The 27,851-nt window shown below is 59.7% G+C and overlaps 1 protein-coding gene across 1 annotated transcript; it reads left to right on the forward strand.

Annotated features, from left to right (window-relative positions):
• The first annotated feature begins 6 nt into the window (after window positions 1-6).
• On the forward strand, window positions 7-27,423 carry EPHA2 (EPH receptor A2). The gene is made up of 17 exons (XM_046661012.1): window positions 7-223; window positions 4,712-4,779; window positions 6,597-7,266; window positions 15,254-15,409; window positions 15,518-15,850; window positions 16,615-16,730; window positions 17,209-17,362; window positions 17,856-17,955; window positions 18,440-18,495; window positions 18,779-18,904; window positions 19,000-19,185; window positions 19,375-19,436; window positions 19,541-19,750; window positions 19,963-20,112; window positions 20,888-21,081; window positions 21,681-21,836; window positions 26,490-27,423. The coding sequence occupies exons 1-17, from the start codon at window positions 139-141 to the stop codon at window positions 26,593-26,595; spliced, it is 2,928 nt and encodes a 975-aa protein (XP_046516968.1). The 5' UTR covers window positions 7-138; the 3' UTR covers window positions 26,596-27,423.
• The last annotated feature ends 428 nt before the right edge of the window (window positions 27,424-27,851 follow it).

A 27,851-nucleotide genomic window follows, 5' to 3' on the forward strand; every position in this document is an offset into this window, starting at 1 on the left:
TTCCATTAAGGACTCGGGGCAGGAGGGACCGAAGTTGCGCGCGGGCAGCAGGCGGGAGCGGGACACCGAGGCCGGCGTGCGGGCTGCGGGCGTGCGGGAGCCGGGCGCGGAGGGTCGGCGGGGAGCCAGGAGCGCGGCATGGAGCGTCGGGCGCCCCGCGCCGGCCTCGCGCTGCTGTTGGGCTGCTTGCTGGCCGCGGCCGCCGCCGCGCAGGGCAAGGAAGGTGAGTGTGCGCGCGGCGCCCGCCCCGGCCCCGGCGGCCCGACCCCCGGAGCCCCGCGCCTCCCGGAGCCCGCGCGCCTTGACGCGCGCGACTTTGGAAACCGACCTGGCGCCGCCCAGTCCCGGCACCCTGGGGTCGGGAGGGCGGCGATCGAGACGAATCTGGGACCCCCACCCAGGGTTATAGGGCCTCTGGTGACTAAGAGGTTGCGGCCCGGTCGCGCGCGGCTCGGAGGCCGTCGAGAAGGGGACGCGGCGCGGGCCATGCTGTTGCAGCCCGGGCGGCGGTTTCAGGAACGCGTCCCGGCGAGGGGTGCGGGAGTCCCTAGGAGAAGGGGGTGTCTGGGGGACCTTCCGCGGGCTCAGCTTCTTGGTGACCGAATTCGCTAACGCGTTTGGCCCGATTTAGCGGAGAAGGCATTTCTGGGGAGGCCCCTCATTTTGGGGAGGGGGCTCTTCGGCCTGTGGGAGCCCCCTGCGGAAGCCCCTGCTTCCTGAGATTTTCTCCGCGCCCTTCTTTGCCTCCAGTCCTGGAGGAGAGTACCGGGGGAGTTTCGGGTCAGTCTGCCCACGCACAGCCTTCCCTCCTTCCCCCCGCTTTCCCAGGCTCGGGGGGCAGGTTCGGGGCCGCGAGTGCGGACAGGAAGGACCGAAGCCTAGAATTCTGAGCAAGGGGTGACTCAGAACTAGGAAATGTGGCAGGTGGGGGCGCGGCCTTCCGAGGTGTGGAGCCGTCACCCTAGGGCCACCAGGGAGTCCGGGCACCCGGGGGTGGGGGACTGAATCACCCGCCCCCGCCCCAGCGCTCCCGGAGCCGCGCTGGGTGAGCGCTGGGAAGGGGCCACCGCAGACTTTGCCCTGGGCGGGGCGGGTGTGGGGATGGGGGCGTTGCCCCTCAGCTAGGGTCGCAGAGAGGATGGGGGCTCCTGCCCTTGGCCGAGGACCTTCCTGTCCACCCATTCGAGGCCGGCTTCAGTTTCCAACAGTGAGAACAAGTTTTCCCCGCTGCCTGGGCAGAGCGAGGCTTCCGCAGGCTCCGCCAGGGGGAAGTGGGGAGGAAGCCCTGCCGGGTGAGAAGTTTCCTGGAGCCTTGTCCTTTTTTTCCACCCCCAAAACTGGGGTCGGAGGATTTGCGATTCCAAGTTGGTTGGAAAAGAGCCAGAGCTGGAGCTCTTGTGGGGGGAAGGGGGTGGCATCCTGTCCCGTGCCTGGGTCAGTCAGGGCTCCTGAGCCCAATTTATAGGAGGAGTGGGTGGCAGGGATTCCTGTGACCCTCAATACCTGCCTCCCAGCTTTTGGTCCTCCCCCTGCCTGGGGAACTGTGGTTGGAGAGAAGGGGTGGGGGTGGGGGGGGCTGCGGATTAGGCAGCACTGACACTCCCCAGCATTGCTTGCCTGCTGCAGCCCCAGCCGCCAGCCTGGAAGCCTGGAGCTGCCTTGTCCTTGTGCCCCATGTCATCCCTCCTCGGCCCAGATGACTAGGCCCCCCTTCCATGGGATGGGGGAAAGGGTGTGCATTGGAGAGTCCTGGAGTAGGGGAGCACGTTTGCTTGGGCTCCAAGAGTCCCTGAGAGCACCTCCCTAGGGACGTGTGCCTACGGTGGGGAGAAGTGATGGCCCAGCTGGCAGGCTAGATGTGGTGGACCCACCTGCCATGGGTTGGAGGGGGACAGACAGAAGGACACACATACCCCCTCCGCCCTTAACCCTGGCTGCTGCTCACATCCCCTTTTTCTCGCGCTTCCCCTTTTCTTTCTTGCCCTCTCCCCATGGCTGTGTTTGGAGACTCACGCGGAGTCTGTTAGATTCTCAACAGCCACAGAATCTGTCCTCCTTTTACAAATGGAGAAACTGAGGCAAGGCCAAGCCTTCGCCAGCCAGGGCGCTCTGCCCAGCGAGGGTCAGATCTGAGCATCCAGCTTCTTGGGCTGCCAGACCCAGGGCCCCTCGCCTTGTGGTTTCATGGTGGATTTTTCTGAGAAGCGAGACTAGCTGGGCAGGGGTCCAGGGGTTGCTGACTTGAGGTGCCTGATGGGAAGAGGGCTGGAGAATGCCCAGGAGGCCTGGAAGGTCCTTGGCTTCTTGATTCTGTAAGAGTCCCGCTTGCCCTCTGTCCACTTCTCTTTTTTCTTCATTTTTTTCCCGAGTCCCCTGCCTCCCCCATTTCTGTAGGAATTAGCTGGTCTTGGTTAAAGAGGGATGGGGAGCAGGGAGGTGACACAGGGGAAGGGGTGGTGGTAGTGGTTTGAGTAAGGAGCTGTACAGCTCTATGGGCCTGTAGGATGACACTTAGGGTGGAACTTAAGGCAGAGGAGGAGGCTTTCCGGGGGGTGGGGTGAGGGACAGAGGGCTCCTGGAGGAGCCCTGCCTGGTCCTGGCCTCTCAGGGAAGCCTTGTGGGCAGTTGAGGGGTGCCTGGGCTCCCACCCATTCCCAGGAACAGGAGCCTGTGGCCCTGGAAGGGCTCAGGGAGAGAGCCGCACCCACAGCAGGGTGGAGGGCCCTGCTGGGCTCCCGTTCCTGGTGACCGGTTCTAGGGAATTTCCCGGGAGGTGGCTGAGGCTGGAAGCCCCTGGGGAGGCTCCTTCCTGTGGGAGGGCTTCTTTTTCTCAGATGAGCCAGGTAATACTTCTAGAGCCAAGCCTGGGGCTGGGAGGGGAGCCTGCTCTGGCAGGGGTGGTGGGGGGTCCCTCCGTGCCAGGTTAACCCTTCAGAGCCTGGGAGCCCTGAGCCCCCTCCCTCAGGAGCATGAACTGCAGCTTCCTACCCGCCTGGTCTGGTCTGGGGACGGGGGCGCACCCGCCGTTGTCCTCCTTCCCACCCAGCTGGAGCCAGGAACCCCCAGATTCCTTCCTGTGTAGCCAGAACATTCCATTTGCTAGTAGGGTTAGTGAGTTTTCCAAGGCTGGGCCCTGGGCATGTCTGAACAAGTCCCTGCCCCTACCCACCCCCCAGCCACCCTCCCCATCCCTCAGCCTTGGGGCTGGGGCCACATTGGATTTCCTCGCCCCGTGTGGGCTGCGGGACACTTCCTAGAGAGGTTTGGCCTGTTGGCTGTCAGTCCCTCACATGCAGGCCTGGGGGCCGTCAGCCCAGGGGAGTAGGGCAGTGTAGCCTCAGGAAAGGGTTTCTAACGCTCCTCTCAGGCTCCTCCATGCCGCCCTCCACACCACCCCCCTTCCCAGTCTCTCTGAATCAGGCCCCTCTCTGCTCCCTGCCTGCCCGAGTGCCCCCCTTAGAGTTGCTCTTCCAGGCCCTGGCCTTGAGGAATGCTGCTCCTTGAGTCCAGATGCCTCATGCTAGAGGGTCCAAAGGAAGTGAGTTTTTGATCCCTTCCCCTCTCCCCCCTCTGTATCCGGGGACCTTGCAATATCCTTGTGCCTCAGTTTCCCCAATCTCCTTGCCCTCCAGGGAGGTGGCTCCTGCGGGCAGCTACCTGAACCTTACTTGGACATGGAAGAGGGGCAGTACCCGGGCCCTTGGATCTCAGCTGCAGCCGAAGACCTGGTGGAGAGTCAGGGATGGACTGACGGGGGCGCCCGAGGGCGGGGCTAGATCTAGGGAAGCCCCTGGCAGTGTGTCCCTCCTCCAGGCCCCAGATGTCTCTCGGGGGACAGCACGGTCCTGGCACCTGGTCCCTCTAGGCCTGGAAATCCTCTATAAGGGTTTCCTTCTCTGCCCCCCAGACACCCCTGGCAGGGCCAGGGTGTGAGGGACAGGGGCGGTGGGAGTGACCTGACTTTCCCAGGGAAGGGACCTCGCCAGCTGTGTGGATCTTTGGGCCCCTCCCAGAGACCCCTGTGGGTTCAGGGCTTTATCCCGCCTGCTCTGTGGCTTTTGTGGTGGGAAGATGGATTTCCAGACACCCCCCACTGGCCCCCGCTCCCTGGAGCTATTCCCACCTGTTAACAGCTCTCTCCTCTTGGAATGCTATGAGACACGTGTGTACATATGTGTGCTGTATATGTGTGTGCCGTGTGGCCTGGGTGGGGGTGGGGGGTTTCACTCTGGGGGGATGTGGCGGGAACAGACACAAGTGCCCCCAAGGCCGGAGGGTGAAGTGCTGCTGAGGGGCCTGTCCCAGGAAGCAGATGGGGCAGCGCGGTGTCACTTAATAGCCCTGCTCACCCCAGCTCTCAGCCCAGCTGCTGTCCCCCTGCTGGGCTGAGCTCTGCCCCACTCTGCCCAGCTGGGGGTTGACTGGGGGGGGGGGCCTGTGTGCTAGACCCGCGGCCTGGGAGACCCGGCTAGGCCTCACCCAGCCTGCTCCATGACTTAGGCTCGGTCCCTCCCTTCCCCCGGCCTCCTCTTCCCTATTTGTTGAGGGATGGGTCTCTTAGATATGGTGACCCCACACAGTGGGGTCTCTTTGAGGGCTGAAGAAGCCATCACGGCCTCTTGGGGTTCCTGGGGGACTGCCACCTTTTCCGCTTCGGTCTGACCCCTGGAGACACCCTCCCGCTCACCGGTCCCCCTCCTGTCTCTTCCAGTTGTGCTGTTGGACTTTGCCGCAGCTAAAGGAGAGCTTGGCTGGCTCACGCACCCGTACGGCAAAGGGGTAAGTCTTCAGGGTCGGGTGGGGCATGGGATGGGGAGACCGAGGCTTGGGGCGATGGGGCCTGGCCTAGATCAAACAGCTCAGCCAGGCCTCAAACTCAGGGTTCTGCTTCTCACCCCAGGCTCAGAGTCAGTGCCCCAGGCCGGGCGGGCAGGCGGGTGGGTGCTTGGAAGGTAGGGGAGGGACCCGAGAGGTGGGAAGAGCTGAGGGGACAGCTGGTCCCTGGCAGAGCAGGTCTCTTGGATGCCCCAGAGGCTGATGGTCAGAGCCCCCTCTGGTTCCCTCCGTCCACCTCTTGGGGGGGAAGGGGTTAAAGGCTCCGCATGCCTTTGAGGGTCCTAGCCCAGGAGGTGAGAGTTGAGGGAGGGACAGGGAGCAGTGGCTCCCAGGTCCCCACCGCCCCGGGAAACCGGATCGAGTTCCTTCCTGCCGGGCCCCTCTCCCTGCTCCCCCAGCTGTTGCTTCCCCTTCCTGCTCAGGGCTGAGTTTATTTTGCTTCAGCCCACCCAAGCGTCCTCCCTCTGCCCTGCCCTGCTGTGGCCAGGACTGGCGGGCCAGACGCTGGGGTCCTTGCCCTGGCTTTGTCTGTGGTCACTGTGTGGTCTTGGGAAAGCTATTGCTGCAGTCTGGGCCTCAGTTTCCCCCTCTGTACAATGGGCCCTTGCTGAGTTTGTCCTGGGCCTGAGCCGAGGAGAGTGGGGTCTCCAGGGGGCTACCTGGGACAGTTCCCACTGCTGGCCAGATCCATGTGATTCAGGTGCTTGTCGCTGGTCACCTTAGCTCCGAGGAAGCCTGGAGTGAAGCTCTAGCGGATTCCCAGTGTCTTGGAATGTCAAGCTGGACGGGAACACAGATCACCTAATCCAACCCAGTCATTATACAGAGTGGGAAACTGAGGCCCAAGGGCATTTGAGCCCTTGGCCAACGCCAAACAGTGCAGCCCAGGCCTCCTTCCTCAGCCCCTCTGCTTTCATTCATTCACTCACTCATTCATTCAGTACTTTCCTGAGCACCTACCTCCTCTGTGCCTGGTAGGCCCTGGGGATGCAGGAGTGAGATGCCGTCCCTGCCCCAAGGAGTTCAGAGCTAGTGTGGGAGCCAGATGTGGTTGTCACCACATAGGTGCTGCAGTAAAGGGGACATGGAGACTGGAAGCCAGATGGGGGCACTCGGCCCAACCTTGGTCCAACATGGGAAGTCTTCCTGGAGGAGGAGGCTGAGCTATGTTCTGAGGAGGGAAGAATATGCGCTGACCTGTTCCAAATCCAAAATCTAGGTGATGGGGGGTTATCCATTGTTTTCAACTTAACTGCCTCCCCTGCCACTCACACACGTCAACACACACGCACGTACAGTGAACGATAATGGTGATGATGATGGTACCAGCTGCCTGGTGCGAAAGCTGCTTCATCCTGCCCGGGCCAGGCGCCGTGCTCAGTGCTCTGTAGGCGTTCTCTCGTTTCTCCTCAAGGCTATTATGGGATGTGGATCTTGCCCCATTGTACAGATGGGGAGCATGAGGCTCAGAGAGCTTATGTCATCCCACAGACTCCGCCCCCAGTGCACAGTCTAATAGAGAGTTCAGCACCCTGACACTGGGGTCGGGAACACCGGGGGGCCGGGTCCTGGCTCAGCCACTTCTAGCATGTGGAGGTGACTTGATGCCCCTCTCTGGGCCTGTGTCCTTCCCGGTAGAATGAGGATAGCAGGGATTGTAAGCATCTTCCTGAGGCCCAGCTCTGCCGCCAAGGCACGGCCTCTGGGCCTCAGTCTGCCGCTAGGCTCTTGCCCACACTCACCTGTCGGCCCGCACGCAGTGGGACCTCATGCAGAACATCATGGACGACATGCCCATCTACATGTACTCCGTGTGCAACGTGGTGGCCGGCGACCAGGACAACTGGCTCCGCACCAACTGGGTGTACCGGGGTGAGGCCGAGCGCATCTTCATCGAGCTCAAGTTCACCGTGCGCGACTGCAACAGCTTCCCCGGGGGCGCCAGCTCCTGCAAGGAGACCTTCAACCTCTACTACGCTGAGTCGGACGTGGACTACGGCACCAACTTCCAGAAGCGCCAGTTCACCAAGATCGACACCATCGCGCCGGACGAGATCACGGTCAGCAGCGACTTCGAGGCGCGCCACGTGAAGCTGAACGTGGAGGAGCGCTCGGTGGGGCCGCTCAGCCGCAAGGGCTTCTACCTGGCCTTCCAGGACATCGGCGCCTGCGTGGCGCTGCTCTCCGTCCGCGTCTACTACAAGAAGTGCCCCGAGCTGCTGCAGGGCCTGGCCCGCTTCCCCGAGACCATCGCGGGCTCCGACGCACCCTCCCTGGCCACCGTGCCTGGCACCTGTGTGGACCATGCCGTGGTGCCACCCGGAGGCGAAGAGCCCCGCATGCACTGCGCGGTGGATGGCGAGTGGCTGGTGCCCATCGGTCAGTGTCTGTGCCAGGCGGGCTACGAGAAGGTGGAGGACGCCTGCCAGGGTGAGTGATGGTGCAGGGGTGGCAGGGCAAAGGGCTACTGGGGGAGGCTGCGTCCCCGGCCTCTAGTCTCGGCTCTGGGACGGTGGGGTCTTTGGTAAAGTTATCCCTGCTCTGACCTGCAGTGGTTCCATCAGTGGAAATCGTAGGGCCTTCCTGGACATCAGTTTCCTTATTTGTGACTTCATTCACTTATTCACTGAGAATGAATGAAGTGGGAAACAGTATAGTATGGAGGTTACGAGCAAGGATTCTAGAACAAGAATGCCGGGGTTCAAATCCCAGCTCTACATTTAGCTGTGTGACCTTAAGCCAGTTCCTTAACCTCTCTGTGCCTGGGTTTCCTCATCTGTAAGATGGAGATGAACATAGAGCCCACCTTGTAGGGTTGTTATGATAATCAAATGACTTAATGCTCATAAAGTGCTTAGGTCAGCGTCTGACACGTAAGAGCTTTAAGTGTGGTTGTCCTTTTTGATTCATCTCACAAGTGTATCTTGAGTATCTACTATATAGCAATACTGTGGACACAAGGGACGGTCCCAGGAGCTAGTTCTCTCTCTGTTAACTCACTGTGTGACCTTAGGCAAGTCACTTAACCTCTCTAGGCCTCTGGCTCCTCTTTGTACGTGGAGGTGAGTGAATGGGACTCAGGACTCACGACCCCTGGCTGCACGTGAGAGTCCTGCACGAGGTGGAAGGGGGCCCCAGGGCCTGTCGCCCTGCCTGATTCTCCCCGGGCCGTAGACCCAGATTCTCCCGCTGGGGCTTCTACCGATGGCAGTCGAGCCCAGAGAGGGGGCCGATGAAGTCAGACTCTCTGGGGAGGGGCCTGGGCCGTAGTGAGCTCACGCTGGGAGGCTGCGGCTTGGCACGGCCGGGACCTGTGACAGTGGAAACAGCAGCAACGTGGATCTTTTTCACTGGGTGACGTTTTCTAGAAGTGGCTGTGGGGCAGGGCATTTGTGGAATGCGGGCCGACCTTTGGAAGGCCAGCTCGTCCCTTCTCTCTGGGAGCTTCTCTGCTGAGATAAGTGGGATGTTGAGAAATTGGGGGTTTGGTCCCTACAGTTGTACATGCTCTCTCCTTGGGTGGCTCTCTCTTTGCCTCCGGCCTCAGGTTTCCTGTTAATAAAATGAGAAGTTCAGCTATACCAGCAGACTTCATGCTTGGTTTTTAGCCATAGATCCTGCAACCCATGGAGTAGGTTGAAGTGTTGGAGGGGCTTGAAGCCCTTTCCTGTGGGCTCCATTTGCCTCCTAAAACAAATCCTCAGAACCTTGCTTAACACAGTCTGCAAACCCCTGGATGAGAAGTTCCCTAAGAGCCCTTCTGGCCATAAGCCTGTGGTGTAGTCTCTGCTCCAGCCCTTCCCACCGCCCCGTCGTCCTCCCAGCTCCCCTCTGCTGAGCGAGTCCCCCTTCCCCAGGCGGCCCCTGTAGGTGACCTCGAGTGCACACTCCCAGTTTCAGACAATGACTGGGGGGCGGGGGGGGGGCCGAGGCAGCCCTGTGGGTCGAGCTGCCTCCTCCCACATGACATCCTCACACAGGAATGCAGGGGTGGGGGCCGAGGGACAGCAGAAAACTTTCCACAGGCTGGTGATTCAGGCCCTGCAGAGATAAGTGGACAGTTGGGGTTGGGGGGGTCCCTGGGAAGGGGGGCCGCTTTCCCTCCCCCAGAGGTGGGGTCAGGGCTCTGGCAGGCTTTGTTTGTGAGGCACTCAGCAGGCCCCGTGTGGGAGGACTGGTTTCCAGGAGCGAAACCCTTGACATCGCTGGTGGGACCCTCTCAACCGGCAGCCACCTGGTGCCCTGGTCATCCCTCCTTGGGATCCTGCTCCCTTTACTGTGGTTTAGGGGCCCTCTGTATGGCTGGGAACCCCCAGGCTGGCTACACTTTGTCCCTCCACACTTGTCCCCCAGCCCCTGACCAGGATGCCGATGGAGATAGTGACAGTCACTCTGGTGGACAAGTGCTCTCCAAGGGCAGGCATGAGCCGAGCAGGTGCTTTATCGGGACGCTCCTGCTGGATCCGCACCCCTTTCTGCCAGGCGGAGGCTGTTATCCGTCCCATTTAACAGACAGGAAACTGAGGCTTAGAGAGGCTCTGAGAGTTGCCTGGAGTCACACAGCTAAAATGCAGCCGCCTTGGGATTTGAATCCAGGTGATGCAGTGGCATCCAGGCCGGAGGATGGGTCAGGAAATGGGGCAGGAAGTGACCAGTTCCTTTGGAATCCCTGACTCAGCTCCTGGCCCTGGGACAGGCTCTCAGGGCAGCCCCGGGAAGGTGGGTCCTGGTGCAGGAGAAGGGGTGGTTGGGGGGCTGGGACAGAGCATGTTGAGGGAGAAATGGAGGGGGGGTGCAGAGTCTGTCCCCCTGCCTGACCCTCCTCGGGGCCATAGACCCAGATTCCCCCTCTGGGGCTTCTATTGATGACAGACTGAGCCCAGAGAGGAGCATGGCTCCCCTGAGTTCACCCAGCACCTGGTCCCGGTTGTTCCCAGAGTTCGTTTCTTCTCAGGGTCCTTTCCTCAGGAAGCTGGGAGCTCAGGAAAGAGTTAAAGGGACAATGGAAGGGAGGCGCCTCCCAGGTGCTGTGTTCGGACAGGTGGGCACGCTGCCCGGATTGCTCTCGTGAGCTATGTCAGGAATGAGCCAGCTTCACTCCAGCCCCCCCCCCCGCCCTGCCCCCGGCCCTGCCTGGGGGACAGTGGAGTCACTCAGGCTGACCGGCATCTCCCCCGGGGTGGCTTTGTCTCCCTGTTTGTCTCTGCTTCCTGTACTGGCATCGGCAGCAGAGCTCCTGGGCCCCGGCTGGCGCCTCGGCCGTGGGGACTGCCGGCCAGGTGAGCAGGTGGCCAGCGGCCGTGGCCAGGGCCTCAGCCCAGCAGCTGGGAGGCCAGAGCTGGAGGTGGACGCAGGGAGGGGTTGGGAATTCCCTCCTTGGAGGTCCCAGCCCCTTGGGGACGTCCTTTCTCCGCTCTAGTTTCTCTCTCCCCCAGTTCACAGGGACACCTCATTCCAGGCACCCGCTGTGCGTTTCACAGGCAGGTTTCCTCCGGTCTCCACACACAACCCAGAGCAGCCACGGACTTTGTCCCCATTTTACAAATGAGGAAACTGAGGCCCAGAGAGAGGAAACAGTGACCAGTGACCAAAAGACAAGGGGCCTGGCATGAGGAGGGCAGTACACTGTCCCCAAATGCCCCTGCCATGTGTCCTACCCACAGGCTGTGTGGCCTTGGCGAGTCCCCTCTGGGCCTCCATGTCCCCATCTGTAAAATGAGTTGGTGGCCCCTTGCTGACTCAGGGGTCAGAGGCTGCCTCTTGTGACTTCTGCTGTGGGTCACTCTGAGAACCTGGATTGTTCTGGCAAACCGTTGACCAGGTGACCTCACTACATGTGGCAAGGAACAGGGTCCTAGCGCCAGCATCCTGAGTGGCCCCGACCCAGCCCGGGGTCGTCGGTAGCTGAAGGGGAGACATCCCTGAGTTGGGGGCTCTGTGAGCCGGTGCCTCTTGGGCTTGTCTCCTCCCTGGGGAGCTCCCTGGGCCTTGTGTCTGTGGAGAGTCCTCTGGCCTGTGGGGCTGCAGGCTGTAGGGGGCAGCCCCCCACCTCTGTGCCCTGCCCGCCCCACCCTCAGCTCACTCTGGGGGCAAATTCAGGTGCTGGCAGCTCCATGGGGAGGCCCCTCCCTCCCTCCCTCCGGAGGTAAGTGTGTCCCCAGAACGGAAGGAAGGAGGTGTGCACAGCAAACAAGATAAAAGCCTGGTGGTGGGGAGACGGCAGGAGGCGGAGGCTGGGGGGCCGTGCTTATCGGGCTTGCTGGAGGAATGTGCCCGAAGATAATTCCCCAGGGTGTGTGTGAAAGGGGTAAAGCACTGGTGGCAGTTGGACCATGGGGACAGCCCTGTCTTTTGGGGACCACAGGGCCTGCTGCAGAGCCAGAAGCCACCAGGGTCTGGACTTGTCCATTCTGCTCATTCACAGGGTCAGTAACTTACGGGTCACCGTTCGCTGTCTGTCAGGGCCCGAGACAAAGTCCACGCTCTGCGTCTGTGGACTGAGCTGGTCACCAGTTGGACATGGCTTTGCGAGATGACTGGCCCTACATGAATTGCCACTGCGACCTCTTGACCCTCTGACCTTGCCACCACCAGCCTGGGAGGAGGTTGGGCTGGGGGGTGGGGTTCTGCCAGGGGCTAGATTTGCATCACACCAGTGGGCGTGTGTTCCTGAGTCACCCCTCACTGCCACCTGAGGGGCGGGCATCGGGAACTAGAAAAACTGGGGTACAGCCCTGGGTGCAGCCACTGTGCCCCAGTTCCTCTGCTTGGAGTGGCCCGGGCCTGCCAGGTGACTGGGACCAGAGAAGCGCTTCACAGGTGTAGCCAGGCTCTTGTGCCAGGCAGGTGACTGTCCTGCTGCTCTGTCCCCAAGGGGCTCCCTGAACGCTGAGCCATTGCTCACCTCTGTGGCCCTGGCATGCGTGTCTAACGTGCCCATCAGAGGTTTTGCCATTCACTCGCTTACGTTCACTCATTCATCTATCTAGTCGACAGACGTTAGCCGCACCGGCTGCGTGCCAGACCGTGTGCTGGGCCCTGGGACAAATGGCTCAGACTCCATTCCTGCTCTCCAGGTCTCATGAGGGGCCTGATATGGGCAGAAAGCATTTCAAATGGAGCATGAAATCCAGGCCGTGAATTCCCCTGGAGCAAAAATGGTGTTTATCTACCCCACCATCATATCCCAGCACACAGCCCTGTGCCAGACACGTAGGAAGTGCTCAATTTCTATTTGGTAAACATAAGATTGAGTAATAGATGCCCTAATGGGGCAAAAGGAGACCAGAAATTGGGCAATCTGGAAGGGCTGTGTAGAAGAGCTCAAGCTGGGTATTGAAGGATGCATAGGAGTTTGCTGGTTGGCTAAGGGACAATGAGCATTGTCCATTGTGGATGTGGATGTGTTTGAGTGTGTGTGCCCCTGTCCCCACTTGGCTGCCCAGAATGCTAGGAAATCCAACCAGGCCAAGTCAGGAAGACACAGGGGCCTGCTGGTGTCCTGCGTGTGAACTCTGGGGCCCCTGAGCACTGGCACACTGTGGGGGGGCCCTGGGGACAGCCCCTTACAGTTCTGTGGTTGGAGGAGGGGGCAGCACATTCTCGTCAGGCAAGCACATGCCCTGTTGATGCTGCCTCGCCACTGTATTATCTGGCACATCCGCAGCGGAAATCTCTCCAAATTCCCTCTTTCCTGCCGGCAGCAGGCGGGCCACCCCCGGGCTCCGGGGCCAGAGAATGGAAGCCGACTCTTCCCCCACTTCCTCCTCTTGGCATAGGGCTGGGGGCTGGGGAGCAGACACGTGGTGGGGAGCGGGGACACTGAGGGGGTTGGAAGTAGGAAAGCCTTCAGCAGAACCAAGCCCAAGCCGTGGGGGCTTGTGGACCCTCCCTAGGCTGGGAGCCTGGGCTGGGAAGGTGCGATTGTGGTTCTAGGGACCCCTGGGCACCCCGACTCCGCTCGGCCTGGACCACCTGCAGCCAGCAGTTACCCAGGGTGTCGGCTCCTCGGCAGACAAGTCAGGGCATTTAGAGGAATTGAAATCCCGGGATAAACATGGCCGAGCTTTCTGAGTCTCGTTTTTACCTGAGCTATTTTTGTACTGTAACAGGTAGGTAGTGAGAGGCATGCAAAGTACACATGGACTTCTTAAACACAGTAGGAGACTTCAGAGACCTTTGGGGCCTGGAGGAGGCCGCTTTGGCCACCCCAGCCAACGCCCCCGGTTTGAGTCCACTCTTCTCTTCCCATAGGACATAAATATGCCCAGGCTAAGAAGACCAGTGTTAGGAGGTGCCCCCCTACACACACCCCCAGCTGCTCTGAAATTAGTCTTGGGATTTTCTGGCTGTTGAAGCGAGTCAGGACTCAGCTCCTCTGTCTTTGAGCTTGTTTCAGAACGTTCATTTCTCTCTGCTCCAGATTGAGACGTTCGTGGGAAAGGAGAGAGGGAAAGGAAAGTCGGGCATCCTGGGTTCAAGTTTCGGTTTCGTGTCTTAGGAGCCTGTTGACCTTGGACAAGCAGTTCCGTCACTCTGAGCATCAGTTCCTCACCTCCAGGGTGGAGTGAATGATCACAGTGCCCAAGCGTAACAGGAATATTGTGAGGACTAAGTGCATGTCAAGTGTTCGACCCAGGAGCCGCACACAGTAACAGCTTCCTCCGTGATCCTTGTACTGGGGCTCCAGGCTCTGCACAGAGCAGGAGTCGGGCGCCAGGCCCCCTCTGTCCTGGACAAGCCCCCTTCCCTGTGGCATGTGCCCGAGCTCTTTCAGGGCCTGTGCTGAGGTTTTGACGTGGCAGGACACGCAGAGGGGGTGGAAAGGCTGCTGGGGTGGCCTCCAGGCCCTCTCTGCAAGCAGAGTCATTAACGGGAAGTCACTGTCCGAGACCTTAAGGACCTCGGTGTCCTTTGAGTCATGAGTCTCAGTCTCCTTTGCCACTTCTGCTCACACAAAGGACTGGAGAAGGAGGGAGACTTTGTCCAGGAATTTTTCTTGACAGTGTAGATCTGACTGTGCCATTATTGTCGGCATCAAACCGTCAGTGGCTCTCGTTGCTCCCAGGATAAGGTCCTGCCTCTGTGGCCTGGCATTAAAGGTCTTTCTCAGTCTGGTCCCTGGAGACCTCTCAGCCTTATTGCCTACTGCTCCCCCAATTTGTGCCCAACAAAGCCACTCATACTTTCTGTGTTAGTCTTGCTCTTTCTCACCCCTAACTCTTTTTCCCAATATTTCTGCCCTGCTGAACTCCTACTTAGCCTCGAAGCCCCAGCTGAAATATCCCTCTGTGACTCCTGAGGTCTCTGGCCAAGGTGATCTCCACCCCCCAGCCCTTTGCCCACCCCTTCATGGTAGACACTGTCTCGTGTTCCTGCTGCCCGAGTTCAGGGGCTTCCTCTCGTCTCAGGGCCTGTGCCTCACGCAGGGCCGGGCACAGAGTAGGGCATCAGTGAGTGAGGGATGAATGTGGTGCTGAGGTTGGAGGTGTCTCAGGACCCTCTCCACAGGATAAGTTGAAGGGGGTGGTGATTGTAGGGTGTGGAAGAGGTCCCTAGGGCCACCCCACCTCCCTCTAGCCACCAGCAGCCTCCCTAGCCCGGGACAGCCCTGTACAGTGGGCCCTGTGTCTGGGCAGCTTCCTGCCTGTGGGGCCAGGAAGGGGTTTGGGGCTGGGGCAGGATAGGGCGGTGGGAAGGAGAAGCCTCTGGAGTCAGGTGAGCCCCCAGCTGGCCTGGCCAGGACAGGACTGGCCACCGGGGAGGAAGAGCTCCTTCCTGGCTGCCCTCCTGAGTGGCGGAAATGACTCGATCCTGGAAGCGGATCCAGAGAAAATCCTGGAGGTCTGGCCTTTCCTGCTTCCTGTCGGCCAGCCCCGGAACAGGAAGGTGGTCAGGCGCTGGGGTGGGAGGAGCACCCGCAGGGGTGGCATCCTGAGCTGGTGTGCCTGGCTGATCATTGGAGGTGGTGGTGATAGTCAGTCGACAAACACAAATGGTGAAGAAGACACAGTTACTGCCCTGGGCAGTTCAACACCCAGGTGGGGACCTTCATCTGGCCGGTCTGCCCGGATTAAAGAGGATAAGGCAGGCGGGCAGCGTGCTGTGGCCCGTGCTGAGCCAGGTGTGAGAGAGGAGTCTTAGGAAGCTGAAGGGTGAGATGTGGGCCTTGATTGCCAGGCCTAGGGGCGTGGCACTTCTTGGGAGAGCCAGCAGGGAGTGATGCAAAAGTGTGGAGCACGTGGGCGAGGCACTTCCTGGGTGCCCGGTGTGGGCTAGGTGCTTGCCACTCGATTTCTCGTCACAAGACAATTTACCAATGCGGTTTGGCGACTTGCTGGGGTCCCGTGGTGAGGGAGTGGAAAAGCCTCTTGGGGTGGGAACTGGCTGGACTGATGTCTGTCCCTGTGCCCACCAGCCTGCTCGCCTGGATTCTTCAAGTCCGAGGCGTCCGAGAGCCCCTGTTTGGAGTGCCCTGCACACACCCTGCCATCCCCCGAGGGGGCCACCTCCTGTGAGTGTGAAGAAGGCTACTTCCGGGCACAGCAGGACCCACTGTCGATGCCCTGCACCCGTGAGTCTTGCAGTGGGTCAGGGAGGGGTGACTGAGGTGGGCATGGCGCAGGGGTTAACGTGTCCAGGGCTTCCTGGATCCAAGCCCCGGCCTCTGCCCTCTGTGCAGGCCCTCCCTCCGCTCCGCACTACCTCACGGCCATAGGCATGGGCGCCAAAGTGGAGCTGCGCTGGACGCCCCCCCAGGACAACGGGGGCCGCGAGGACATCATCTACAGTGTCACCTGCGAACAGTGCTGGCCCGAGTCAGGCGAGTGTGGGCCCTGCGAGGCCAGCGTGCACTACTCTGAGCCACCGCACGCGCTGACCCGCACCAGCGTGACGGTCAGTGACCTGGAGCCCCACATGAACTACACCTTCGTCGTGGAGGCCCGCAACGGCGTCTCAGACCTGGTGACCAGCCGCAGCTTCCGAACCGCCAGCGTCAGCATCAACCAGACAGGTGAGGGCACGGGGGTGGTGGCTGTGCCCTTGGGGCCTGCCCAGGTGGGGCTTCAAGAGGATGGCCACCAGGGCTCGGCTGTGTCCAGAGAGAGGCAGCAGCAAGTGGTTAAAAACAGTCTCTGGAGTCGCTTCTGAACTCTGTGACTGTGGGCAAGTTACTTAACCTCTCTGAGCCTCAGTTTCCTCACCTGTAAAATGGGGGTAATAGGGCTATTGAGAGGATTTAATAAATTCTTGTATATAAGGCCCTTACAACAGTGCCTGGTCCATAGAAAGGAAATAACAAGAGTTGGAGGTTTTGTTTTTATTATTTGTGCACTCCTAAACTCACAGGGCCCCTCTGATGTGCCAGCCGTGGTAGGGCCGGCACTGGGGCTCTGTTGCCTGGAGCTGGAAGTTAAGAATCCCAAGGTGGGGGCCAGTGCACTCCGCTTTGGTGACCCAGGGTTTTGCAGGTTCAGATCCGGGGCGCGGATATGGCACCGCTCATCAGGCATTGCTGAGGTGGCGTCCCACATGCCAAAACTAGATGGACCCACAACTAGAATATACAACTATGTACTGGGGGGATTTGGGGAGAAGAAGAAGAAAAAGAAAAGAATATTGGCAACAGATGTTAGCTCAGGTGCCAATCTTTAAAAAAAAGAATCCCAGAGTGGGGTCTCAAGAGGCTGGGCTGCAGAGGGGACCAGGTGTGGGTGCACTCACCCCCCGCCCCCAGGTGGCTCCTCACACCCCTCCCCCACTGGCTTTCCTGCCCAGAGCCCCCCAAGGTGAAGCTGGAGGGCCGCAGCACCACCTCACTGAGCGTCTCCTGGAGCATCCCCCCGCCACAGCAGAGCCGCGTGTGGAAGTACGAGGTCACCTACCGCAAGAAGGTAACTCCCAGAGGGTCGGAGCTGGCCCCAGCTGGGCTGCGAGCAGAGGACCGGCTGGTCACATAGATGCTCGCTGCATGACACAGCTGTCTGATGAAGCTCCATTCTGCAGTTGGGGAAACTGAGGTCTGGGGACATCCTGAGAGTCACCTCTCCTGGGCTAGCACAGCAGAGATTTGTGGGAAAGAAGACACAGTGTTCTGGAATCTCCAGAAGACATAGTTGGGGGTGAAGGAAGGAACATAATCTTGGGGATCAGGCAGACGTGGGTCTGAGTCCTGGGTCATGCATTTGCTGGCGATGACCTTGAGTCAGTCCCTTCCCTTCTCTGAGCTGCACTTTCCTCTTCTATAAGAAGGGCATCGAGTTTGCTAACATAGGTGAGCCACCTTGCTAAGCTGGGGGTGGTCTCTGGTGGGCTGAGCTAATGCCCTGGTGCTGCCCTCATTGTCCCCCTCTACCTGCTGGCCACCCACAGGGGGACTCCAACAGCTACAACGTGCGCCGCACTGAGGGCTTCTCCGTGACCCTGGATGACCTGGCTCCGGACACCACCTACCTGGTGCAGGTGCAGGCACTGACACAGGAGGGCCAGGGTGCCGGCAGCAAGGTGCACGAGTTCCAGACGCTGTGTGAGTTGGGGGCCAGGGCGTGGGCCAGGCCAGGGCCCTGAAAAGGAGCAGTTGGGACATCCTAGCAGGAAGAAATGGATCAAAGGACTTAGAAATGCCCCCGTCCTGGTCAGCCAGGGCCTAGGCCAGCCCTGTGTGGGTTGGTCCCAACCCACTGGGGAGGGGGCAGAATTGAGAGCTGGGGGAAGGAGACCAGGGCCGTGCATTCAGGGCACTTGTGAGAAGGAGGGACATAGGCTTTGGCATTGTCAAATGCAGTTCCAACTGGGCATTGTGGAAAGAGTCCTGTCATCAGTCCCATAGCCCTGGGAGTACCCACTCTGTTCCCTGGGGACAGCCCCTCCTTCACCTATGCAATGGGAATAAATATCCACGTGAACCATCACAAGTAAAAGCACTCGGCACTGTGTGGGGTCCCTAAAGTGGGCCTTGGGTGCAACAAGGTGTTTGGGGCTGGGGGGCTCCCTTGTCATCAGCTGGTCTCCCCTGACAGCCACGGAAGGATCTGGCAACATGGCGGTGATTGGCGGAGTGGCCGTCGGCGTGCTCTTGCTCCTGGTGCTGGCAGGAATCGGCCTCTTCATCCACCGCAGGTTTGTTGGAGCCCATGCCCCGGCTTCCCAAGGGCTTAGCTGGGACACAGGGGGGGGGGGGGGGGCTGGAAACTCAGTTTCCTGTCTGGAAAATGGGGCTGATAGTAATCTAATTCCTGCCTCCCGGGGGGAGTGAAGATGAAATGAACTGTAAAGAGCACGGCGCAGCGCCTGGCACGCCTTCGGGCCTCGGGACACGGTGGCCATTATTAACGGTGTGTCCACACTGCCTGCACACACAGGCCGGAAGTGCTGGGGAGCGCTGGGGAGGAAAGCCCTCATTATGGCCATTACGGGGCCGTTACGGGGCGGAGATCCCAAGGAGTGAGCCCTGCCTGCTCATTTCCCCTCCACCTCTCCCCCGGCGGAGCAGAGTGCTGAGCACACCAAGCCCCTACTCAGGACCCGAGCAGAGTCAGCAGGGTCCCTGGCAGAGCAGGCCGCTGACCTCCCTGTGTGTTTGATTCCCCTGGGGTTCTCTTAGGAGGAGGAGCCTGCGGACCCGACAGTCCTCAGAGGACGTTTACTTCTCCAAGTCAGGTGAGATGCCGCCCCTCCAGGCCCGCTCGGCCCCGCCGTCCCCACAGGCCTCCCTTGCTCTGTGGTAGAGATGGGGCCAACCAGGCATTCCCGGGGCTCTGCGGGTGGGCCCAGGGCTTCCTCGGGCAGCTCAAAGGCGCTGAGCCAGAAGCTCCATGCCCCACAGCCTGGTGCAAGTCTCCTGAGGTCTCTGGTCACGTTGCCGCCTTCCCCTCTAGGGCAGTCCCTTGCAGCGACCCCTCCTTGAGCTATCTGTGACCTTGCCCCTCCTTCCCCCTTCCAGAACAGCTGAAGCCCCTGAAGACATACGTGGACCCCCACACATATGAGGACCCCAACCAGGCTGTGCTCAAATTTACCACCGAGATCCATCCATCCTGTGTCACGCGGCAGAAGGTGATCGGAGCAGGTGAGGTTGACGCACCTGCCGAGGGGCCTGCTACAGGTTGGGAGCACCTGACGCCCGGCTCACTGGGGTGCTTCTGCCGCCTTACTTGCCTGCAGGAGAGTTTGGGGAGGTGTACAAAGGGACCCTGAAGGTGTCAGGGAAGAAGGAGGTCCCTGTGGCCATCAAGACGCTGAAAGCCGGCTACACAGAGAAGCAGCGGGTGGACTTCCTCAGCGAGGCCAGCATCATGGGCCAGTTCAGCCACCACAACATCATCCGCCTGGAGGGCGTCGTCTCCAAATGTGAGGCTTGGTGCCAGAGGTGGGGCTGGGAGACCCTCAGGGACCTGACCCATTGCGGGGGGTGAAGAGGGGCCGCCCACTGGGGCAACCGAATAGGGCCTCTGTCAGTAGCTGTGCCCAACCCCCCACACCTGTGCCACCTCTCTACACCTGTGGCCATCTCCTTACCCCTGTGCCCACCCCTTGCAGACAAGCCCATGATGATCATCACTGAGTACATGGAGAACGGGGCCCTGGACAAGTTCCTTCGGGTAAGGATGTGGGCTGGGGTGGACGGGCATTCGTGGCCAGTGTGCTGGAGGGCGCCCTGGTGGGCTCGGGGCCAGCTGGCAGCTGAGGACCTGTGCTCTGGCAGGAGAAGGATGGTGAGTTCAGCGTGCTGCAGCTGGTGGGCATGCTGCGGGGCATCGCAGCCGGCATGAAGTACCTGGCCAACATGAACTACGTCCACCGCGACCTGGCCGCCCGCAACATCCTTGTCAACAGCAACCTGGTCTGCAAGGTGTCTGACTTCGGCCTGTCCCGCGTGCTGGAGGATGACCCCGAGGCCACCTACACCACCAGTGTAAGTGCTAGGGCAGCTGTCACCCCTGGGGATGGAGAGCTCGAGGGTGAAGCAGCCTCCGCCTGCTCCGGGGTCCTCTCGCCTGCCCTCCTGGGGCAAGAACACCTCTAGGAGCACGGAGGAGGGGTCTTGATTGCAATTTCTGGCGCTGGCTGCGATAGTCCCAGGGCTGGCCAGAGGGGACAGTAGTGACTGGGCCTGGTTCCCTGCAGGGTGGCAAGATCCCCATCCGCTGGACGGCCCCGGAGGCCATTTCCTACCGCAAGTTCACCTCGGCCAGCGACGTGTGGAGCTATGGCATTGTCATGTGGGAGGTGATGACGTACGGCGAGCGGCCCTACTGGGAGCTGTCGAACCACGAGGTAGGCCCCTCACCCTGCCCAGGCCGGCCCTGGACCTGAACTTAAATCCTTTACTCATTCCTGAACCCCAGGGGGTGGGCAAAAAAGAGTTTGGGGGGCTAATCTTCATCTGGTACAGCCATTCACTGGTTCATTTGGTAAATGTTTATTGAGGGCCTACTATGTGCCTGACCTTGTGCTGGGTTCCAGCCCCAGTCCCTGTTTACAGTCAGTGGGAGGACAAGGAAACAGTTAGTGGAGGGGGTGTGCATGTATGTGTGTATCCATGTGTGCATGTGGGTGTGTGCATTCATATGTGCATGCAGTCATGAGTGCATGTACATACATGCATTTGTGTGTGTGCATGTGTGTGCACACATGTGCCTGGTGCCTCACGCGGCCTGGAAGGCTTCTCAGAGGAGGTGACGTCTCTGCTGAGACTACAGCACAGTAAGGTAGCCAGGTGAAGACACAGAGAGGGAAGAGTGCTCTGGCCGAAGGGAGCAGCTTCCACAGATGTCCAGAGACTGGAGCAAGGCTGCCTGCCAGGCAAACAGCATGGCTGCTGCCTGGGGTGCCCTGTGAGGGAGCAGGGACTCTGGAGACGGCCCCTTAGCACTTGCCCTTTGTATGGTTCTGAAGGTCACATGTTGGGCTCGAGAACGGAGGCCTATCCCCTCTGTTTCTGGGGTTCCCCTTCCCTCCTGTGCCCACAGGGGCATGTACAGGAGTTTCCAGGGGGCCTGCGTGGGTTTGGGGGCTTTGAAGACACCCCTGACATCCTGTCCCCTGCCAGGTGATGAAAGCCATCAACGACGGCTTCCGGCTCCCCACGCCCATGGACTGCCCCTCCGCCATCTACCAGCTCATGATGCAGTGCTGGCAGCAGGAGCGCGCCCGCCGCCCCAAGTTCGCCGACATTGTCAGCATCCTCGACAAGCTCATCCGGGCTCCCGACTCCCTCAAGACCCTGGCTGACTTTGACCCCCGGTGAGTTCCATGGCCTCTGCCCATGGCGGCCCCCCGTTCTCTTCCTGAGCCACGTCTGTGGAGCGGCAGCCAAGGGTAGTGGGCAGGGGACTCTGAAGTGACGCAGGGGCTTCCTCAGACAGGACAGGGCACGGCGCAGATGATACTGACGGAAGAAATCAACATAGACGGTAGATGTGCCGGGCCACGCTCAGCGCTTAACGTGTTTTAACTCATTCAAAGAAGCTACAGGATGGGTCCTATAATTATCCCCCTTTTGTAGATGAGGAAACTGAGACAGAGGGCAATTAAGCATCTTGTGTTCTGGCAAGTGGCCAGGCTGGGACTGTGGCTCTGGGACCCTGAACCTCTCTCCTAACATTCCGTGATTTTGTTATTATTTGAGGTGGTATTGTCAGTAGGAGTAGGGGAGGCGTCGGTAGCTATCAACACTGTGCCAGGCTGTCACCCTGAGCCCTCCCTGACTTGGCTTCCCCATTGCCCCATTGAGGAAACTGAGGCACGGGGCAGTCTGCCCAGTTAGGGAGCGGCAGGCCCGGGGCCCAGGGTGGGCTGGGTGCAGCAGCCTCTTATCCGAGGGCGGGTGGTTCCTGTTCCAGGGTGTCCATCCGGCTGCCCAGCACCAGCGGCTCGGAGGGAGTGCCCTTCCACACAGTGTCCGAGTGGCTTGAGTCCATCAAGATGCAGCAGTACACAGAGCACTTCCTGGCGGCTGGCTACACCACCATCGAGAAGGTGGTGCAGATGACCAACGAGTGAGTCTGGCCCTGCCGGGGCCACCCATCCACCAGCCTCCCACCTTCTGGGACTGCTTCTGGCTCCAGCACCCATCTGCTCTTCTCTCTACCCCCCAGCACTCCCCTCCTTTCTCTTTCTCTCTCCTCTTTTGGAGAAAGGAGCTTCACAGGAAGGGCAGAGCCCTGTGGGCGGCCAGCAATTCTGCTTGGCTCCCTCCTCTTCCTGCATCTTTTCTTGAGAGCAGGAAGATAATAGTAATTGTAATAACAACAGGAGCGTTTCTGGGGGGCTGACCGTGTGGTGGCTCTGTGCTTGAGCACTTTGAGTCAGTCCTCGTGACAACTCAGCAGGGGGCTCCTGTCAGTGTTCACACTGGACAGGTGACAAACGGGGCAGATACATGCGGTGACTTGCCCAGGGTCCCATGGCCACTAGGGGTGGAGTGGCATTCCAGTCCTGGTCAGTCAGGGTCCCGAGCACAGGGACCACAGAGGTCGTTAGTGGAGAGACCGGGTCTCAGAGAGGTTAGGTGGCCTACTTCAGGTGACACAGTTCATAGCCAGGACTCTGAAAAAGAAAGGCTTGCTTTCACAGCCATCGCCTGATTGCGTTCCCTGTTCGCCTTGTGAATAGATGCTGTTATTACTTCCCCATTTACAAGTGGGGAAACTGAGGCTGAGAGGTTACAGAGCTTGCCTGAGGTTACACAGCCTGTTAGGGGCAGCCTTCCTCTCCAGGATGCCGAGAAGAAATAGGCAGAGCCCTTGGACTTCCCAGCTGATGCCCAGGAGAGAGGGCCCTGGGCCAACCCCTCCTGGTACCTCTCCCCACGTGGTTGACTCTCAGGCCTATGGTCCATCCTGGCAAGAAGTGCCAGTTACCCCTCACCCCAGTCCTGGGGACGACCCTTTGTCAGGCTGCCTGATGGAGCTCTTCTCTCCTCCCAGCTCCGGCATCGGGGGCCTTTCCCGGCAGGCCCTTGGCACAGACACCGCCTCCCGCCCCAGGAGGGAGAAAACATTATCTTCTTAGCCTTTTGTGCTTCTAAAAATAGTGTATATGGTCCCAATAGCCCAGTTTGTACAGGGTCCAAGGTCATGGCGGGAATGGGCCCCTGGGGCTGGGAGGTTTTGGGAACCACATGGAGGGGACAGCCCGGGCCTCCCACAGTTCTGAGATTTGAGCCTGTGCATGAACATTCTCCAGGGCCTCTGAAAAACACTCAGCTGGGCTTCTGACCTGTTGGCCAAGGCCTCTCAGTTCAGGCGATGGCCTGTCCGAGGGGACGGCCAGGGATGGGAGTCAGGCGGGGACAGAGCTGCCCAGAGGGAGGCATGGAGATGTGAAGAGAGGAGGCGGGTCCCAGGGTCTCTTTGGCGTCAGCCAGCAGCAGGGCCCCAAGCCTGTGCTCTGGGTTCCAGTCCCACATTTGCCTCTTCCTAGCAGGTTCTATCCTTGAGCCTTGGACTCCATGTCCCCATCGTGGGATTGCATGAGTGCAATACAGATGACACACCTGGTGCACAGGAGGGCCTTAATCCATGTTACTGTCCCCTTTTCCTCCACTCCCTTGCTTTCTGCCCACAGCCTGTGGGCCAATGCCAGGGTTCCTGGGCCCCTGCTTTTCTGGGGACCTGCAACAACCCCCATTCCCCTCCAGGGCTCCCACCGGGGGCAGCACAGCTTCTCTTCTGGGTGAGCAAAGCTGAGGGCAAGAAGTGCTTATAGGAAACACGTGTTCTCAGAAGCTTCCCGAAATAGCCCGGGGTGCTCCTCGGCCAATTCCTTTCCCACGAGCAGGGGCAAGGCTGTCTTGGATGGATGGAGGCTGTGTGTGTGCATGTGTGTTGTGTTTTGAAAAGGCCTAGATAAAGACAGGAAGTCATTCCACGCTCCCCCCTCCTCCCAGCAGCCCGTTGGCCCTTGGAGCTGGGGCTGCGTGACTCCCATCACCGCTGCCTCCTCCTTGTCTCAGATCAGTGAAGTAAACGGGATCTCAGCACGTTTTCACCCTGAAGGGTGGATCCCGGGGCGGGGCGGGGTGGGGGCTCTGAGCTGGCCTCAGAGTTCAGCCCTTTCCTGGTGGGGTCGGGGTTTAGACCTCAATGTCCTCCCCTCCTCAGCCTCCCTGCTTCTCTGACTCCCTCTCAAGGGGCTGGCTGCTCGTCCCCTGTGGTCCCACATGGCCACCTTTTCTCAGGGTGAGCATTCACTGCGTTCTTGTGGAGTCTCTTGAGTTTCTAGCTAGACCAGTGGTTCTAAATGTTTTTTGAGGAGCTGATGAAAGGTGGATGTTGCGCCCCAGCCCATCAAGCTGCATCCCATGTCCGAGGCTGCTACATACGGTGTCCTGTGAGGGGTGGGGCACCGACTGACATCTTATGGTCTCCGCACGCCCGCAGCAGAGGCTTGGTGCTGCTGGAGTATGTGCTGAGAGGATGAATGATCGGACACATAGGCTCCGGGAGCCATCTCTCATTCCACTCTCCTTGTGCCCAGCGCCAGCACACAGTAGGTGCTTACTCGGGAGCTGTGGCCTTTGAATTTCCCAGGGCAGGGTTGGCATTGTGAGTGCTCAGACTCACAAAGGAAAAAGGTGGCCTCTGTCATGTGTCTCCCCACCCCTGTGATGGGAGCTGATAGGAGTAACTGCCCTGGATCCTGGAGGGGAAAACAGGCTGGGGCAGCAATAAGCTTGGAATGGTCTGCAATAGGCCACACACATTGTCCAGTCTGTGCCCCTCATCCTGAGTGTCTCTGTGGTTAGGAAATAGGCAGGGAAATTGTGGGGGACTTTGTGTTGGAAGAGAACGGGGCTGGGGCAGGTGGCTCACCTGTGTCCAATCAGAGCCTCTCATTTTACATGTAAAGAAACTGAGGCCCAAAGACAGGACAGGACCCACCCACGGCTTTGATGGCATCCAGGACTAGAATTCAACCTTCTCCCTCCAGCCCAGGGCTCTTGCCTCCTACGGGCCTCAGAAGCAGCCTCAGCCCCCACCCTGCCAGATTGACTACACCAGTCTGGGGTAGGGGCCCGAGGCGGCCTGGGCAATGGCTCGCTCTCCGCTGAAGTGTTCATTCACGCAACCATTCATTCATCTGCAGACACTCCTTGAGGACCTACTGTGTACCAGGCTCAGCCTGGACCCCCGGAGGGAACAAGGGTGAGGGGATGAGCCCAGGACACTAGGTCTCAGCCGTGGCCCTCCAATAGCTCCCATAACCCATTGGTTCTTAAGCCATACATCAGGGCCTTTGGGACCTAATAAAATGCACACTCCCTGCCCCACCTTCAGAACATCGAGGTCAGTGAGTCTGGAGTTGGGCCCAGGATCCTGCCTTTTCAGTGGGTGCCTGCTTCCCCAGTGGTCCAATTGCTTATCGGGGAGCCACGCTTTGAGACCCACAGGGTGGGAGAGCAGCACTTCCTTTTTGACACCCCCAGCTGCATAGGTTAGAAACGGCCCCGCAGTGGTAGGTTAGGAGTTCTCCCAGGTGTCCGACTTCTGGCCTTCTTGCTGCCGCGGGAGCAGCCAGCCCCATCCTGGAGGTCCCCGAGCCGCCCCCCCACACACACCTGGGTCTGCCCTTCCATGCTCAGCACTTCTCCAAAGGCTCACAGAGCCTGTGGGAAAGTCACGTCTCCGGAATTGCAAATAGGAGCTTGCACCATGTAATTAGCTGCATTTACAGCCAGGAGACGGCCCATAAAAACCTGGGTGTTTTCATGGGTTTGGGCTGGTGGGTGAGGACAGTGGAAGAGAAAACTCCCAGAGTGAGCAATAAACCTGCTCCAGGGCTCCTGGGGGTGGAAGTGGTTTTATGAGGGGGTGGAGGGGCATGAAAAGCGGGGCAGGGAAGGGTGGTGGGCTGCTGGGCACATCTTCCTACCTGGCACCGAGGCCCCCCTTCCCCCTCTGCCACCAGTTTCCAGGGTCTCCCACCCTCCAGTTAGGCACCATTGTCCCACTTTACAGGTGAGGAAATTGAGGTTCCTAAAGGAAAAACACCTGCCTCAGGGTGACCTAGTCACTGCTCTGGTGACCCACAAGCCCCTCCCATTAAAGGCCAGCAGAACTTTAACCCTTGATGATCCCTCAGCGGGTATTTCCCCAAGTTCTTCCTCAGTTATCAGTGGGAACTTGGAGGGAGTGAGGGGTGAAATAAGGCAATGGCTGGGGAGAGACCTCGGGTGGAGAGCTTTGAGCAACACCGCTGGAGCGTCCCTGGTCCCCGTGCACCTGGCAATGGCATCAGTGCTGCCTGGGGAGGGGGCCATTTGTTCACAGCTCTTTGATTCCCAGCTCTTCCACTTCCTAGCTGTGTGACTTTGGGCAAATCACTTCACCTCTCTGAGCCTCAGTTTTCTAATCTGCACAATGGGGGGTGAAAAGAGCACCCACTTCACAGACAATCGTGCAGATTTGATTTTAAAAAAAGCCCCTCCCAGAGTCAGCGCTGCTGTCATTTTCTTAACTTTGTCGACATTGGCAAGCTTTGGGGACGGGGCTCCTCCTGTGAGGCCTCTGCCTAACTAGAGCTCTCTTGCGCCCCAGGTCCCAAGGCCCCTGCCTGTTCCCTCTTCTCCCCACCTCCACCTCCCTCTTGCAGCTGCCCCCCTCTCCCGAGCCGGCCCCTAACTCTCCCTCTCCCCCTCCCGCCCACAGCGACATCAAGAGGATTGGAGTGCGGCTGCCCGGCCACCAGAAACGCATTGCCTACAGCCTGCTGGGGCTCAAGGACCAGGTGAACACAGTGGGGATCCCCATCTGAGCCCCAACCGTCCCCAAGCCCCCCTTGGCCAAGAATACTTGAAGAAACAGAGGGGCCTCCCTTCCAGCTCGCACTGGGCCACCAGGGACCTTATTTATTGCTAGTTGTTCCTTATTGACACCACCCTGAGGCCTCTGCTGGGGGGTCGTGGACGACACCTTGGCCTAAACTGAGGAGATGCTCAGGGAGCCCGGGCCGGGGGGCCTCTTCACCTGCGAAGGACAGACAGCCAAGCACTTAGCAGGCACTGCCATGTTCCCAGCATCCCCGGGGCAGGAGCCCCCCCCAAGGCCTTCGGACGCACATGTGGGACGTTTCCAAACTGACCTCCCCTTTGCTGTCTCGGGAGGTGGGGGCTTAGCCCATGGCCACGGGAACAGGGTACCTCAAGCCCCACCCACTCACAAGAAGCAGACAGACAGCAGACGCAGCTGGGCAAGACCCACCGTGGTCCCCATCTTTCCAGTGCCTTCCTCAGCCCCAATGGGCCAAAACCTCCTGCTTCCCCGGGGCCCTCACAGGATGCTTGGTTGTGTTGAGGTTTTTTAAATATGTATTTTGTACTTTGTGGAGAGAATGTGTGTGTGGCAGGGGCCTGGCCAGGGCTGGGGGCAGACGACGGCCCGTGTCAGACGTTCCCAGGCTGGGGGCCGGTCCATCGGGTCCCTCGCCCCCGTTTAGACAACATTCACCACTCTGTCAGTGTTAACGATTTTGTTTTGTTGGGTATTTTTTTTGAATCTTAATTTATTATTATTTTTTTTATATTTATTGTTAGGAAATGACTTATTTCTGCTATGAAATAAAGCTGCAGATGGTTCAAACTGATCTTGGTTTTGAGTCTTTGAAGGGCCTGTGGGGTCAGAGAGGCCTCTGTGTCGGAAGTGGGGTGAAGGGCTCACCCCCACCCCAAGTGTTTAAATAGAGCTTCTTGTGCAAGGCACACGTCATGTACCCCTGGCGTGGGGGCAGGTGGGAGGCGGGCAGGGGGCCAGGGAGCAGGCCCCACTGAGCCAGGCCTCCATGCCAGCGGGCCTCTGTCGTCTTTGATCTCCGGGCTTCTGAAGGGCTGAGAGGCAGAATGGTGGGAGCAGCCGTCAGCCTCCCTCCCGCACGTCTCCATGGAGCTCTTGAAATAGATTCTGCCACCACCCGTGGCGGGCTGTGAGGGTTACAAAAGGTGTTGGCAAGCTTTGGCTTCTTGGAACCCCAGCACGCTAGGTTTGGTGGGCGGCCCCATTTTACAGAAAAGGAAC

Source organism: Equus quagga, chromosome 5 (genome assembly GCF_021613505.1).
Source record: "Equus quagga isolate Etosha38 chromosome 5, UCLA_HA_Equagga_1.0, whole genome shotgun sequence".
NCBI lineage: Eukaryota > Metazoa > Chordata > Mammalia > Perissodactyla > Equidae > Equus > Equus quagga.